General features: G+C 31.7%; 1 protein-coding gene across 2 annotated transcripts in view; it reads right to left on the reverse strand.

The window, feature by feature from the left end:
• The window catches only part of IBTK (inhibitor of Bruton tyrosine kinase), an 80,266-nt gene that overhangs the window by 48,520 nt on the left and 15,499 nt on the right, over window positions 1-16,247 (reverse strand). For both annotated transcript variants that reach the window (XM_081294318.1, XM_081294317.1), the window contains exons 5-13: window positions 13,288-13,398; window positions 11,996-12,166; window positions 9,935-10,052; window positions 9,665-9,845; window positions 7,542-7,665; window positions 5,576-5,753; window positions 3,665-3,839; window positions 1,920-2,519; window positions 927-1,013 (exon numbers count right to left, since the gene is read on the reverse strand). In XM_081294318.1, coding sequence (XP_081150444.1) covers window positions 927-1,013; window positions 1,920-2,519; window positions 3,665-3,839; window positions 5,576-5,753; window positions 7,542-7,665; window positions 9,665-9,845; window positions 9,935-10,052; window positions 11,996-12,166; window positions 13,288-13,398 — 1,745 coding nt within the window. The remainder of the gene's footprint in view (window positions 1-926; window positions 1,014-1,919; window positions 2,520-3,664; window positions 3,840-5,575; window positions 5,754-7,541; window positions 7,666-9,664; window positions 9,846-9,934; window positions 10,053-11,995; window positions 12,167-13,287; window positions 13,399-16,247) is intronic.

Here is a 16,247-nt window from a genome sequence, read left to right on the forward strand (position 1 = left end):
TAGGAGAATTTCGAGTTAAAGCCAGCCTCAGCAAAAAGCAAGGCACAAAACAACTCAGTGAGACTCTGTCTCTAATAAAATACAAAATAGGGCTGGGGATGTGGCTCAGTAGTTGAGGGCCCCAAAGTTCAAACCCTGGTACCAAAAGAAAAAAAAAATGTTTATTGAAGCAAGAGTGATTTCTTTACATTATTAAGCAAATAAAATATATCAAAGGATTTGGCTTAACTTTATATTTTATTTTAGATAAAGGTGGCAGAGAATAAACATCTTGTGGATATACATATAAATAACGTACTTCATCTCCCTCCACCTCAGGGAAAACAATTAAGTCTTAATAAAAAGATAACATTTGAAAAGAAAACTGAGCACAAATAAATATTCAAAAAAGACTTTCTCCTGATTTTACTTTTTTATTTCCACGTAAAGTATTAACAAGAGTTAAAGCAACTCCATGTTTAAAGTTCTTTAATTCAATTACTTGTACCTATTTTGTACCAAGCAGAGTCTGGACACCTACACAGTTTCTTTTTCTCCAAAACTTTTCACCTACAAATACTTAAAATGAAACTTTTGATAATAAATATACTTAGAGTAGCATATTTATTCATGGAAAAAAGTATACTAAAGGAAATAGTCATCATAATGATGGAAATATACAATTTGGTTTTTAGGACTACATCAAATACTACTAACAATAAGATAAAATTCAAGCAAGAAAAAAAATTTAAATTCACATCAGAAAGAGTGAACTCCTTCAATGTCTTATTGAGCAGTTAATGTTTTATCCATTAACTCAATAGCTCTCTAAAATTTCCAAAAATGAAGACTAAAAAAGGTAAGAGGATATCTACCTAAGATCTTTGATTTCTACATTTGTACACCAAAATCCAGACATGAAAGTTTATCTTCATTATCTAACTTACCATTTTTTCTGATTCAGTTTTAGTTTATTACCAGTTTTCTTAGCAATAACATTAATTTTTTCATTTTCAAATCTGACTTCATCTAACCTATCAAGAAAAGAAAAAAATCAACAAGTGGATACACTCTACTACCAAGATTAATACACAAACATACAAAAATCAAACAATTTAGTCCATATCTGAACATAATCATATCATCATTTAGAAAAGTATCTCAACAAACCCCATTATAATATTTAAGAATAATTAATTTTTCTTTTATTTTAATTAGAATTAAAAATATATTAAATATATTTATTGAAAATAGCAAATCAAAGATATAGCACGAAGTCCTTCAACATTGTTAAATAGAAATATTATATACACTCCTCCCCTTCCCTTCTCACAATCCTCAATTAATGTTATTCTTTTGCAAGTAACAAAAAGGTCTTAAAATAGAGAATAACAAAGAATCTGATTTATAATGTGACAGATACTGTTTCAGGCACTTTACATATGCTATACAACAAAACTTTGCCAATAACATGAGGTGAATATTATCCCTACTATATACAATGTACAATATACAATAGTATATACTATATACTATATATAATATACAATATACAATATCCCTACTATATACAATATACTATATACAAGCAAACTATTAAATATGCCCCAGCCAGCAATCCAGTAATAGTAGACTAAGGAGCATAATTTCATGAGTCTTTCTAATTCCCAAGATCTTTCTAGCACACCACATTGCTTGTCACTGTAGATCCCTATTAGAGAGCCGTACCACAATGGGCAGAAATCCTCTAATAGCCTTCCTACCCTTTAATGTCCAAACCAGGGAGTCCCACAGAGATGTCTCTACCAGAAAACAGAACACATCAATGAACCTCTCCCAAAAAAGGAGTGGGAGCAGTGGGGATAAGAAAACAAAAAAGAAAAGGTAAAAATATTTAAACAGGAGAATTCAGATCCAAGACAGATATTAAGGAGTCATACCTACTACTCAGATTACTGAGGCCAAATTTCTTTGCAACATTTTGCAACATTCTTACAGGATCATCTTCCCCAGCACTTTTTCCTTTTTTAGATTTAGGTTTGCTCTTCTGCCTTTCACTAATTCTATGAGCTTGATTACTTCTGTAAACTTCAAATGCTGTCTTCTGATTATCATCTTCATGGCAATTCATTTTATTCATATGAGAATTCAGAGTACCCTGATATTCTTCTGGTTTTCTGTTTAAAGGTATTCTTGGTTTGAAGCCATGAGTTAAAAAGTCACAAGTTTCTGTATATATGAATTGTAAAAGGTACTCAAACAACTCAGGATGAACTTTCTCTATCACAAAGAGAGGGCATCCTGCAGAATCTTCATCTTTCTGGTAAACATCTGAAAATTCTGAAGTGGTACCATCTGAAAGAAACAATTTCTGAAAAAAGTCAGAACGCACTGCCAAAATATATTTATGTGCAGGAAAGATTCTGTTCCCAACTTGAAATGTTACATCATGAATGTTGTCCATTTCATCTGCTTCCCTCAACAGTTTGCCAAATTCTTCAGAAAAGGATGATGAGCACACAGCTGGAATTTCATAAAGGCTAGAAGTAGAACAAAAATAATTTTTACTTTAAAGAAAATTGGGAGAAAAAAGCATCCCTGATTGATTCCTTTGAAAATCAAATGACATGTTATTTATTAAACTTAGAAAATTTTAAATTTGGTAGTCCTCAAATATAAAAATATCACAAAGACTCAGAAATTGTACCAACCTTAATTCTTTCTGTTCCTTTTTCTATTTGTATTTTTCTTTCATACTAAAACAACAAGAATTAAGTTTTCCTTTGAAAGCAATATTCCCTGTTGCTACAATGAAATGCTAAGCAATGTAAATTCAAATGGATGTTTCACATAAAGTTTTTAAATTACTGAACATAACTAAAAACATTCAAAAATGAGTAAAGAGTATTTTCTCAATTTTTCCTCTTTCAAATATCTTATTTTACAAGTGAAGAAACACAAACCAAGGACTGAGTGAACACTTCAAGTCCCAAATCAAAAAATATGTTACACACTCAAGTCAAAATAAATATTAAGATACACAAACAATTACAAATACATCAATGTAATCACACATTCCCAATTTACCCTTTAACTTTCCTGATTTGACTGAAGGGTTTCCCAGGAGATGAGACTTTCACTGCTAAAACTAGGACAGACCTGAGCAAACCAGAATGGATGGTCACCCTACTGCCAAGACTACTTCTTTGTTCAACAACACCCTTGGTTCTTATCTTAACCTATCTGTCTATTAATGTGATGTAGGAAATTTGCAGTGGGATTCTATGCTATTGATGATTCTACTCCACCTCTTCTTTTTGTCAATTCCCATCATATGCAAGGGTCAGAGATTTTCACAAACTGCTAAGAAATATTTATAATACATTTATCAGAATTTGAGAATTCAAGAACACAGCATAAAGTACTAAAAACAAATTATACATGTGCATGTATATATATCTTCAATATTTTCAATAGGCATTAGGTTACAAACTAAAGGGAACACTAATCATTCCTATCTAGTATGAACAAATTCCACCTTTGGATTATCCTGGTAACATGTTTGTCTTAAGGTCTCTACAGGACTTGGCCACAGCATTCAAATGTGTACTAGGAACTACTGAAAACAAAAGAAAACCCAGTCATCATTCCTTCTAAAAATGAAATTTAATAATTACAAGTATACCTTGTTTTAGGATCTGACTGCAGGATTGCAAAGTTGCATCCACTTGGGTCTGTGCTGACACTAACAGCTCTATGAGCAAAAGAAAGTTTCTCAAGTCGAATTCTTTCATACACACTATTTGTATCAGAAGCATAAGACCCATCTGATGAGGGATTATGTAGGTTTGATAAAACGTCTGCCAAAAAAAAAAATAATATGCTACAATTAATCAAAGCTTTACAGGAATTATTAAAATGATTTAGGAGTAAAAGGAATAGAAAAACAATTGGAAAAATATGGAATATCTTTTATATTTATTATTTTGAAGCATTACATACCCTCTTCAACACAACATTTTACATCAAATATTTGTTGTATTACAGAGAATTTTTAGTGATTGAATTCTTAATTGGTCATGATTTCATTTCTTTGAGCAAAAACATATTGTAACCAAAATTCTTTCTAAAAGGCTAATGTAATATTTTAGTTTTTAAAACTCTTCAACCTACATTTAAACTATATAAACTTACTGTCTTCATAATCTGCCTACTTATTCCCTTTCTTTTTTCTTTTTCTTGCATTTATTCAGCAAATACCTAAATGACTATACTGTACTACTGTGATACAATGATCATGTGTTGACCTGTAGGGATACTTTAGTGATCAAGAAAGAAACATCCCTACCCTCAGTAAGTACACAATCTAGAAAGATATTAAACAAGAATGTACCATTACAGGTCAAATCAAAACTATGAAAGCAAATTATATAGTGCTTCCAGAGAGTCATAAAATCTGCATATGAAGAAATGACTCTAGCTAAAATGTGAAGAATTTTTGAAGTACACAAAGAATAAAGAATCTGTATTACTTTACATTCCAAAAAATGAATAAATGATATAGACTGAGTTGTCAGCAATTGATGTACAGAAAAGTAAAAAGATTTCAAAAGCATTTGAGATAGAAGAAACAAAATTCAGTAACTCATTAGATGTGCCAGAGAGAGAATATGGGGTGTTGAAAATAACCATTTATTAAAACTAAAAACCAGACATGGGATCATGAGACCATGAATTCAATTACTAAACATTGCCTAAGACACAATTCTAAGAATTTTCAGTATTTACAAGTGAAACCTGTGTTCTAGTTACTCTCTCAAATTCCCTCTATTTCTATCTTAGGGAAGCTCTACTAGTTTTTCTCAAACACTTGTCCCCCCCCCCCCCAACACCAATTTCTAGGTTCTTAAGAAACTTACGTGCCTATTTATATATAACCATGTATATACAAATTTAGGAGTCCCTGAGAACAGGGATTCATATTTTCACATCATGAAAACTTCTCTGGCCAGGAGCAGTACCACACACCTGTAATCCCAGTTGCTCAGGAGGCTGAAGCCAGGAGCATTGCAAGTTCAAAGTCAGTCTCAGCAACTTAGCGAGGCCCTAAGCAACTTAGTGAGGCCTTGTCTCAAAATGAAATACAAAAAGGGCTGGGGATGTGGCTCAGTGTTTAAGTCCACTGGGTACAATCCCTGATAACAACAACAAAAAAACTTCTCCCTGTCTCTAGCACACAGTAAATATACTTTAAATGTTACCAGATTTGAATAATCTATAAATCAATAAAATACAAAAAATAATAAATTATCCAATATTAAAATGTTTATTACATATATTTTTAGCATTTAATAACTAAATTATTCATTCAACAGATGACTTAATGAGGAACTACAATGTTCCAGGAAATAGGACAAATGCTAAAGGTACAGTGGAATGTGCCCCCTTGTCATCACTGAACTTACAGTCCAATAGGAGACAAGCATTAAGAAACAAATCACAAAGATACTGCATAAATGACTAAAGGTAAAACCTAATAATATTGTTAAGTTAACTGAAAGCGACTTTAATGTGCTGTCCACATATGTGAACTAACCTTTCTTTTCAGAACTCTTTCTTTTTTCTTCAAACCATTTCCCTCTAAATCCTTCCCCATCCTGTGTGACAAACAGAATTTCATTTCTATTTAAAGCAATATCAGAAATGAAGACCTGGCGTGGATAGGCCCATCGACACTGCTTCAGAGAACTATTGACTGATCTCCAGCAAAATACCTAAAATAAAACCAAATCACATCAGAATATAAAGCAACACAGCAGCTGAACAAGTAAAATCTGAAGTCAAGGAACAATATTGTCAAAATAAAAGCTCTAAATAGTATGTTTTAATGCTCATTTTTCTACAGAATAAATACTATAAAAATCAAGCTGATTTGAAAGAACTTTCAGGAAAATACATTAAGCAAACATGAAGCATTAAAAATTACTTCAAAGACACTCCTCTTAATAAGAAATAATTTGGGGCTGAGGATATAGCTCAATTGGTAGAGTACTTGCCTCACATGTACAAGGCTCTGGGTTCAATCCTCAGAACCACCAAAAAAAAAAAAAAAAAAAAGAAAGAATTTTCAGTATTACTTATTGGGGACAAATAGATTTGCTACAATGCTATAGAAAAACAAAGTCTTAAAACCTGAATTTCAGGTTTACTATAGCTATCTATTTGCAAGATTGAAAATCACCCTATGAAAATCCAAAGTAAACTCTCAAAAAAAAAAAAAAAAAAAAAAAAACAAGTACATGTGTGCTTAACTCAGACAAGTAACTTTCAAACACAATCTTGAGAGAGAGAAAAATCATCAAAGAGTTCAATGGTTTCAAATGGTCCTGGCAAAACCCAGTGGTCCTAAGAAGTGGATCTGGGACAATCGCTAAGAGACAGAGAGAATAAGGAAAGGTAGTTTATTAGGTTTCCTAATCCAGCTTTATGCAGGGAAGCAACTCTTGTATCTGTTTCTATACTGGCATTCCATGTATGCTTTCATTTGAAAAATTAAAACTGCTGATTTTTGAAACTAATTCCCTCATCATCAAATTTTAAAAACTAAAGCACAAACAGTAACCACCAAGATCATACATGTTACTCTCATGAAAAATCTATAGAATTATCAATGACAGTAATTTATACCAATAATGAACCAGACGTAGAGATTTATGATTAATTCTTCAATTTCCAAAATGTCTAATTTTACAGCACTTTTAGACAGAAAACATTCCTATTTTTTACTTCATAAGCAAAAAAAGAAAGAAAACTATGAATTTTTTGGCCAAAGTCTATAATTTTTTCAGTGTTACCAATGCATTTCTTTTTAAATGTAATTTTTAATTTAGACACTTCTAAGTTTTATTATAAATTTAAAATATTATATATGGTATACAAATATCAATGCATATTTAAGTATACATTTAAACATACAAATTGAAAATATATTTCAAATTAACCATCTTATTAGATAAATGTACAGCTATATTTGTACAGGGAAGTAAAATTAAAACTAAGGGGTGAGATTCTTTATATATAATGATCTGAAAAATACTAGCTTTTACATACATAATGTGAATAGTTATAATCTATGCATTTATATAATGTGAACATTTGTATAACACTAAATCTGAGGGAAAATTTTCCAATTATGCATCAAATTTGCAATACTGGCTGCTGAGTCTTTACTTTTTAAGAGTAGTTACATGACATCCCTTAGCTATGCAATCCGACACCATTTATCAATACTCAGTGTGCATACCTAATAATTCATCAAAATTCTTTATGTTCATTTTAAGAATAATAAATGGAATTTTAATTTACAGTTTGACACTGCAATACTGTGAACATTAGATTAAATGTTGTCATACTTCCTCTGAAATACTAGCTTATATTAAATAGTATCAGATGTCAAAAATAAGTAAGAAAGTCAACAGAAATCATCACAGAAATGGTAAAACATTCTCACACTGTTAGATCTCCTATGCCTGTCAAATGAGCTTTTACATAAATACACTCACCCTTCCAGCTCCATCCATTGCAAGAATGCAGATTTTTTGACCCCCATTTTCTTTCAAATGTTCAGGATCAACCTTATATTCCATACAACCCCCAGACACAAGAACCTTTTTCAAGTTTAGTTGTCTGGATGGAAAAGAAAAAAATTCTTCAATTAATATATTCTCTAAAATAAACATGATTAACTTTAAAGCTATAACTAATCAGATAATAATAAATAGGCAATTATTATGAAAGATGAAGTAAAATGATCTGGTCTCTGGAATCACCAGTCTCTCCTTTCTTTAAGTTGGTGGTTGACTTTCGTAAGGCAAGTTCTTCCCTCTCAAAGCCTCTACTCACATACACATTCAATACCTAAACCCCACTTGCTAATGCATACATTCATTTAGAGTTTAAGTAAGGCTACAATCTCCTATATGTATAACCATTTGAATAGAAAAATATGTAAAATTCAAAATTAGTGGTTGGGGATATGGTTCAGTGGTACAGTACTTGTCTAGCATGTTCAAGGCTCTAAATTTAATCCCCAGCTCTGCAAAAAACAAAAAAGTTCAAAATGAGACATGATTAATTTTAAATATGGTCAATCTTAAAATAGGAACTCATCACTACTGCTAATTAAAAATTTATACATTTGTCACACACTTCACTATATCTGTATATCTGATGTGCACAGCATCATTGTGAAAACTACCTTCTGCTATCCCAATGACTATTTTCCCTTTCAAATAGTTTACCTGCATTAAAAAAATTATTTTCAAAATTACTATGTCCTAATAATCTACAACAAAGGAACTGTCCTAGTGAAAACCTGGATATATGTATGTAATTTAATGGTACAAGGGCAATTTTATAAATGTTAACTAAAAATACTAACTAATATTACCTCATGGCAGGAATAAAACAACCTAGTCAATTTAAAGAACACATTTGTTCATATTTTCATGTTTCTATTAATGAACTATGACCTACAATTAATGTCAAAAGTAACTTTCTAATTATTATACAGAGAAGATAAATTATGACAAATTGATGCTTGGCATTTTCTGATCATGAGTTAATTTCAAGTATGGTATCTGTTTAAGTTACCACCTCTTTACATGAACAAAGTATATTTTGTTGCATTTAAAGTTAAGTCCCTAATTGCCTTAAAAGTTAAATGGCTGTTCTCTAGAATTCTTGCCCACAACTGCTTCCATTAGTTGAACTATATTTTCCCACGAATCTGTTGCATTTGTGCAAAAAATTAATTCTGTACTTGTATTTATTTCTATAATTGTACAATATAATAAAATATTATCTAAATTAATAAAATATTAGTCTGAAAAATATTTTCCATAAGAGTTGTATACTTTGGAATGACACAATGAATACAAGCAGCAGCACAATGCTATCAAATCAGATATGCATTAATCAACTACAAGAGACTGAAATATGTAAGTACAGGATTCTGCATTTACATAACTTCACAGTTATTTTTAAGCAGTTGCTCCTTCCATCATTCAAAATGAAAAAAAAAAAAATCACAGGTAAAACATTAGGAGTGTGGTTTATAAACTAAAGAAAACTCCAACTGGAAAAAGTATCCTTGCTAAACACATTGTGATTCTCTATTTTAACTTTTTGTTTTTTAACCGACTGCTAGTTTACTGCATGTTACTAAAACATAACAAGTTACAAATACAAATAATAAAATATATATCAATTAGATAAAACACTAAGCATGGATAAAAGATTTATGGTACACATTAATTATTCTTTAAAAATATATAAATTAATAAGATATAAAAGGCTACAGATAAACCAATGATAATAGTAGCACAAGCCAAGATTTATGATTAATCTAGTTCTGTGCACCAGATGCATTAAAAAAGAAAAAAAATTATAAGTCATATTTAAACATGTTAAATATAACTTTAAATATTGTTTTACAACTTACAAAAATATTTTACATATAGTCACTGGATCCTTGTCAAAATACAAAGGATCATCAAAGGCAAAACTTCCTGACTTTCCTCTCAATTTTTCACTTAACATTTACAGAGCACAATATAAAGTGGACATTCCATACTTGCTGGAACAGTTAATATGAAACTTAAAGATATGTTTCTTCTACACATACTTAGATGCCATCTTTTTGCACTGATAGTCTGCAAGTAGGTAAATATCTCCCCTGGTAGTAACACAGACTGTGGCTCCATCACTTGCAGCAACCAAAGACAGAGTGATATCCTTATGATGAAGGGCAGAGACTTGACGAGGAACAGTTACATACTTTTCTCCATTGGGATCTAGTAAACATCCTAAAAAAATTATACAAATAAACAAATCATAAATTATCTGTTTTAAGCCCCCACTGATTTTTTAGTAATTGTCAAGAAATATTTCTTACCCAGTTGTCCACCATTTAGTCCCATGGTATAAACAGCTTCTCTAGTCCACAGCACTGTATGAAATCTGCCTGCTGCTACACCAATGATAGTCCTTCCCTTAAGATATTTTGCCTGCATCTGTTCAAAAAGACAAATGAGACTGCATTTTATATATATCTATGATCTACTACAATTTTTTTCAAAGACCCAGTAGACCAGGGTAGCAAATATACATGGCATACTTGCTGCTATCACCCTCACAAGTGCTAATGGCAATTACTGCTAATAGATCTTAACACTTGTACTGAGACCCAAACCCTTCTCAGAACACAAGATATTCTCATGCAGCACTTTCACTAAGCAGATTTAACACAAAAAATTGACATGGTATAAAAACCAAATCATTAAACTTTTGCCTATTTATTTTTTTCTAATAAGCAATATGCAAATAGGCATTAGCAAAAAGAATGGTACTTTTTAATTTGACATTTACAGAGTCTTTTTCAACAGTGGCACTACTGACGTTTTGGGCCAGATGATTCCTTGTTAAGAGGAATCATCTAGTGTACTATAAGATGGTTAGAAGCATCCCCAGACTCCACTCACTAGTGTGTATAGTTGATGTACATACACTCCTTTTGTTTTTTTGGTGGGGGGACCAGGGATTAAACTCTGGAGCACTCAAGTGGTCAACCAAGCCCTTTTTTTTTTTTTTTTAAGAGACAAGATCTCACTGAGTTGCATAGGACCTTGCTTTTGCTGAGGCTGGCTTTGAACTCTCGATCCTCCTGCCTCAGTCTCCCCAGCTGCTGGGATTACAGGCATGCACCACCACCCAGCCACACTCTTGTTCTAATAACTAAAAGTCTCCAGACACTGCCAAACAGCCTCAGGAATCAAAACTGCTCCCAGTTGAGAATACTCCACATGTGTATCAACTCACAGCTCCAAGTCATATACAATATGAAAAATGGGAGTAAAATTTATTTGCCATTCCTAGAGAAGTCTATGAAATGATTAAATATCCACAGATCCCAGTTAGAGAAAAATTGAAGACTACTCCCAAATATTTTGAAATAGTTCTTATTAATTCACTAGTCATCCAGAATAGGAAGGTGTTGGATTCAAATACTTAATAAAACATGTATGTGTAGTAAGAATTTTAAATCAAGAAAATTGCTGAAGAATTTTAACATTAAAATGCAAAATTGTATGAGCTGAAACACACTTGTTATAGGTGATGATTCTAATATTAATTTAGAGCACTAGTCCCAATTCTATATGCCAGGTTGCTAAAAGTGAGGAAAGGGCATCTTCTGGCAATGGTTGTACAGACAGAATTGGAAAAGTGGAACAAAACATGGTGGGTTATGGACCCACGTTTCATGACATCAACTTACCAGTTGTCACATATGTGATCAGATTTAATATAGCTGGTAAATTAGGTTATTTAATGCCTCACTTGCACAGGCCCAAGTTGTACTGATAAATTTCCTCTTCTTAAAGAAGACCTAAAAATGGTTTGAAGTTTCAAACCTAAAGAATCTAGGGATGAGGGTGTAGCTCACTGGGCAGAGCACATGCCTAATATGTGAGAGGCTAGGTTCAATTCCCAATACTAACACACACAAACAAAAAAAAAAAAAAAAAACAACAAAAACAAACAAACAAACAAAAAAAACTCACAAGGAACAAAAACAAACAAATAAGCCCCAAATCTAGTTCATCCTCTGCTTATGAATACTTAAAGATTGAATCTATAGTTTGGTAGCTAATCTATCAAGTGCTTGATTTCCCTAGTGCTTTCTTTCTTGCTCCAAACAAATGCAGGTTTGCATAATGCTTAATTTCTTTTTGATGGGAGAATATATATATACACACACACATGCACAAACATACACATACCAGCACTACTCAATTTCTCCTTAACAGGATACACATACAACACTGAAGATGAAGTTAAATAAATAAAATTTAAAAAAAAAAAAGTTGCTCTGTCAATACATTACACTTTAATGTCCATGTAGGTTTTGTAGCAAAAAAGCAAATGTCACCTTATTGTTTAAAAAAGAGAAGTTTACCTGTCTGGGTACATTACAACTGGAAGGTGGAGGAACAATTCCTAATTGATGAAAAATATTTAGACCAAATGTATAAACACATCCATCTTCAGTTAATACAACAGTGTGATCATTAGCAGCTGCCACTTGGGAACAATTATGACCACTCAGTCCTTCCACAAGCCTGGGAACCTATAAAATAAATTTTATTATTTAAATCATTTATATGAAAATACAAAAGAATCTGATGATACTTTATCCAAAATGTTATAACTGACATGACTGTATCTAACATAAGTAAACTTTAAGTTTCGGCAACGGGCAGTTTAATTTAAAATTATATGGTCATTGGTTTATGAGCAAAATACATAAGCTGAACAAGAAATTTCAAAAAAATAATTCAATTCAATAAATTATTTCTAAGTTCTTACCAAATACAAAGTACAGATTTGTTTCGTATGAATAAAGGGAAGTAATAAATGAAATTATATAAAGAAAAAAACAAAATAAAAGAATCAATGCTTCCCTTTAGTGAGTAACCAACCATACAGTATCATGCTCCTTCAGAGTTATCTGCACTGGGTTCAAATCTTCTGCCACTCACTAGCTATTTGATCTTACTCAAATTTTTAATCAGTTAGTTCCTAGTATACGATGTTTAACTTAAGTATTTAGATATAAAACAAAAGTATCAAAGGAAATATAGCAAATATTGAATCAGAAGAGTATCCAAATAAGCTTTATGATTATTACCAGGGTTGAACTATGAAGGCAGACTAATGTAAAACACTATCTGGAACAGAACAGGTTTTATTTATTTTATATTTCTAATGAAATACTGACAGTTGAAAAGTTTTCATTTTATAATCACAAAATTTTATTTTTGCTACTGAAACTTGGTGCTAATTGGAAGAAACTTACTACCTATCAAAAAATTAGGTCACTCAGTTATTTTTAGAAATTTTTTTAAGAGGACTATTAGTATATTTATTATCTATCAAAGGATGCTTTAAGAAGGAGAGAAAGATTAATGATAACTTCTGTTTGGGAGGAGATAATTTATTGCTTCTAGTCATTATTATTTTTTCATCCATTAGTATTTCTTTTAAGTTTCACAATAGCTCCATGAATACAGGAATTATTATCTTCATTTTTATGTAAGATGATAATACTGATTTATTTAGAACTTATTATCAATTGGTATATTATTTTCCCAGTGCGGTTGGGGGGGCTGGAAATTGAGTTAACTGAAACTTCCAATCTGTCAAAGTTTTACTGAAGCTACCTGAACTGTGTAATGACATTTCAATTACCAAGCAAGTCTGTTCATCTCCATGGCCTAAACGCCCTCCAGGACCATGACCACAGGTATAAACCTGCCCTTTCTGAGACAGAAACACTGAATGAAATTTACAAAGCACCACCTAAGGAAAAACAAAAGAACATTATTAATCTTCTATGAATAAAATATCCTCTATTTTACAAAACACATAGAATATTGCTATTGTTTAAGCTGGATGATGGATAAGGGGGAGTCATACAATTCCACTTAAAATTTTCTATAATAAATAAAAAATATGCTTTACTTTAAATTATCTAAAAATGATGACACTGAAAAAAGAACAAAGAAGACAATTCAGTTATGCATTATCTACAGAAGAAAAATGTTAACTTTTAAGTCTTTGATTACAAAACATAATGGCTCTTTGTTTTCTAATTTCATGAAATACCAAATAGCAAGAAATGAACAGAGTGCAATACAAAGCATAACGATTAACAAATAATCATATACACTATTAATAAAAGTAGTAGAAATGTCTAAAGAGTATTTTTTAAATAACAATGGGCTAAGTACATCCTTTTCGTATTTCTAATATTATCTAATGTATCTTTAATATTTTGTGACTTAAAATAATTTATATTTACTTTTAAGTTTTTCTCTCTTTCCCACCTTCTTTTTCCTTATCTGCCTGATTCCCAATATCCTTCCTGTTCCTAAAACACACTTACTCATTCACATATTCCAGAAGTCAAGGACACTGAAATGACTGAACTATATATCATCAGAAAGCACTAATAGGAAACCAACAGCAAATGTGTGTATAATTCCATACCTAACTTCCAGGCTATATTTTTCTAATTCTATTTTTATTGTATTCATTCTACCTTAATATGTTATTTTAAATATCTTTTATTATTCATTTTAAAAATATTTGTATTTATACTTCTTCAGATATTAAAAAAATGAGTAAGAAATAAAGAAAGTTCAACATAATTTTCCAGAAAGTCAAAGTCCTTTGGAAAATAAGAAAATTATAAGCTGAACTGTATTTTCATATCCTTAGGCCACTCACAGAGTTATATAAACATAACATGCCTGTCAATTAAAGGTGATATACAGGTTATTATCTCATCTAACTGTACCACAAATATCTTTAAAAAAGAGTCTGAAATACAAACTTGTATTTTTTTTAAAGTTAAAATTTGTAGAGGAAAGATCATTTTGAGTCAAGAAAATAAAATATTTTATTTAAATTTATACTAGAAGGCCATTATACAACTTCTGACTTCTATTAAACCACCATATTTTTAAAGAAAACTACTAAGCATGGCTTTTCACTTTAATTTCTAAAATACAAATATATTATATATACATACATACACATATATATAGTGTGTGTGTGTGTGTGTGTGTGTGTATATATATATATATATATATATATATATATATATATATATATTTATACATATATAGTCCAGAGCTCAAGGCTCTGGATTGCATTAGGGCAGAAACTCCTGCTGTAACTGTAAACTGTAAACTCTATAGTGTTCTACAGAGCCCTAAAGATATAATTCATATAATTTGTCATCCAAATATTTTTAAGAATGAAAGGGAATGATATTAACAAATTACACTAGGAAAAGAATCAAAAACCAAATCTTTCCTAGGCAAATCAGGCAAATAACAGTCATAGCAGTTCGACTAGAGTAGAGGTACAGATATGTAGTCCCAGGGTCTCAGGAGGCTGAGACAGGAGGATCACAAGTTTGAAGCCAGCTGCAAAAACTTAGCAAGCAACTTAGGAAGATCTTGTCTCAAAATAAAAAATAAAATTTAAAAAAGGGCTGGAATATGGCTTAGTGGTAAAGCAACTCTGGGTTCAATCCCTAGTACTAAAAAGAAAATGTAGTTCCTCTCTCTCTCTCTCTCTCTCTCTCTCCCTCTCTCTCTTCACACACACACACACACACACACACACACACACACCACACACACACACACACACAATGTTTTTTAGGGGATGGGGTACTGGGGATTGAACATGGGGTGCTTATCACTGAGCCACATCCCCAGCCCTTTATATTTTTTTTATTTTGAGACAGTGTCACTAAGTTGCTGAGAGCCTCACCAAATTATTGAGGCTAGCCTCAAATTTGTAATCCTTCTGCCTTAACTGGGATTATAGGCCTGTGCCATTGCACCCAGCTCAAAGTAGTTTTAAAAACAGAGTTCAATCTCAAACCATTAATTAAATATTTGTATGAGACATGAACATCAGGTAAAAGTTCCAATGTGTCAGTAACATATTAATAAAAAAACAAGCTCCTAATTTGAGACAAGTCATTTTAAGAATATCAAAATGCATAAAAAACAACTAGAAAGTAGTGGGAATGAGCTAACATGATAGTGTAGGAAAATTAAACAAGGCTGCTGTCATATATAACAAATTAGAATTTAAAAAAAGATTTTAAAAGGCCTTACATTCCAAGCCACAGAGTTTAGATTTTATTCAAAGATGAATTAGCAGATCAAAACATAATTAGCTCTGTTTCTTAAAGATAATTCTTAAAAAGATATTAACAGAAGATGAAAATGAATGAAGTTAAAGAGTCAAGTCGGGACACTGTTGTCACTATCCAAGAATGAGCTTAGAAAAGGCCTGGCAGCTGGGTTCATGTATTTAAAGAATTGGTCCTCAGCTAGGTGCTACTGGAAGGTAGCAGAAACCTTTAACAGCTAGGGCATAGTGGGAGGTTTTAGATCACTGAGGGCATGTCTTCAAAGGGGACTATAGGTCCTCTCTCTAGCTTTCTCTCTTTTCTCTTTGCTTCCCAGCCACTGTGAGGTAAGCTGCTTTCTCCACCACACAGTCCCCACCATGCTATGCTACCTCATCATAGGCCCAAACGCAACAGGGCCAAGTGGCCATGAACTGGAACCTCTACAATTATGAATCAAAATAAATTTTTTCTCTTTTTAAGTTGATCATCT

Source organism: Spermophilus citellus, assembly GCF_964194105.1.
Source record: "Spermophilus citellus genome assembly, chromosome: 5".
In the NCBI taxonomy this organism is placed as follows: Eukaryota; Metazoa; Chordata; class Mammalia; order Rodentia; family Sciuridae; genus Spermophilus; species Spermophilus citellus.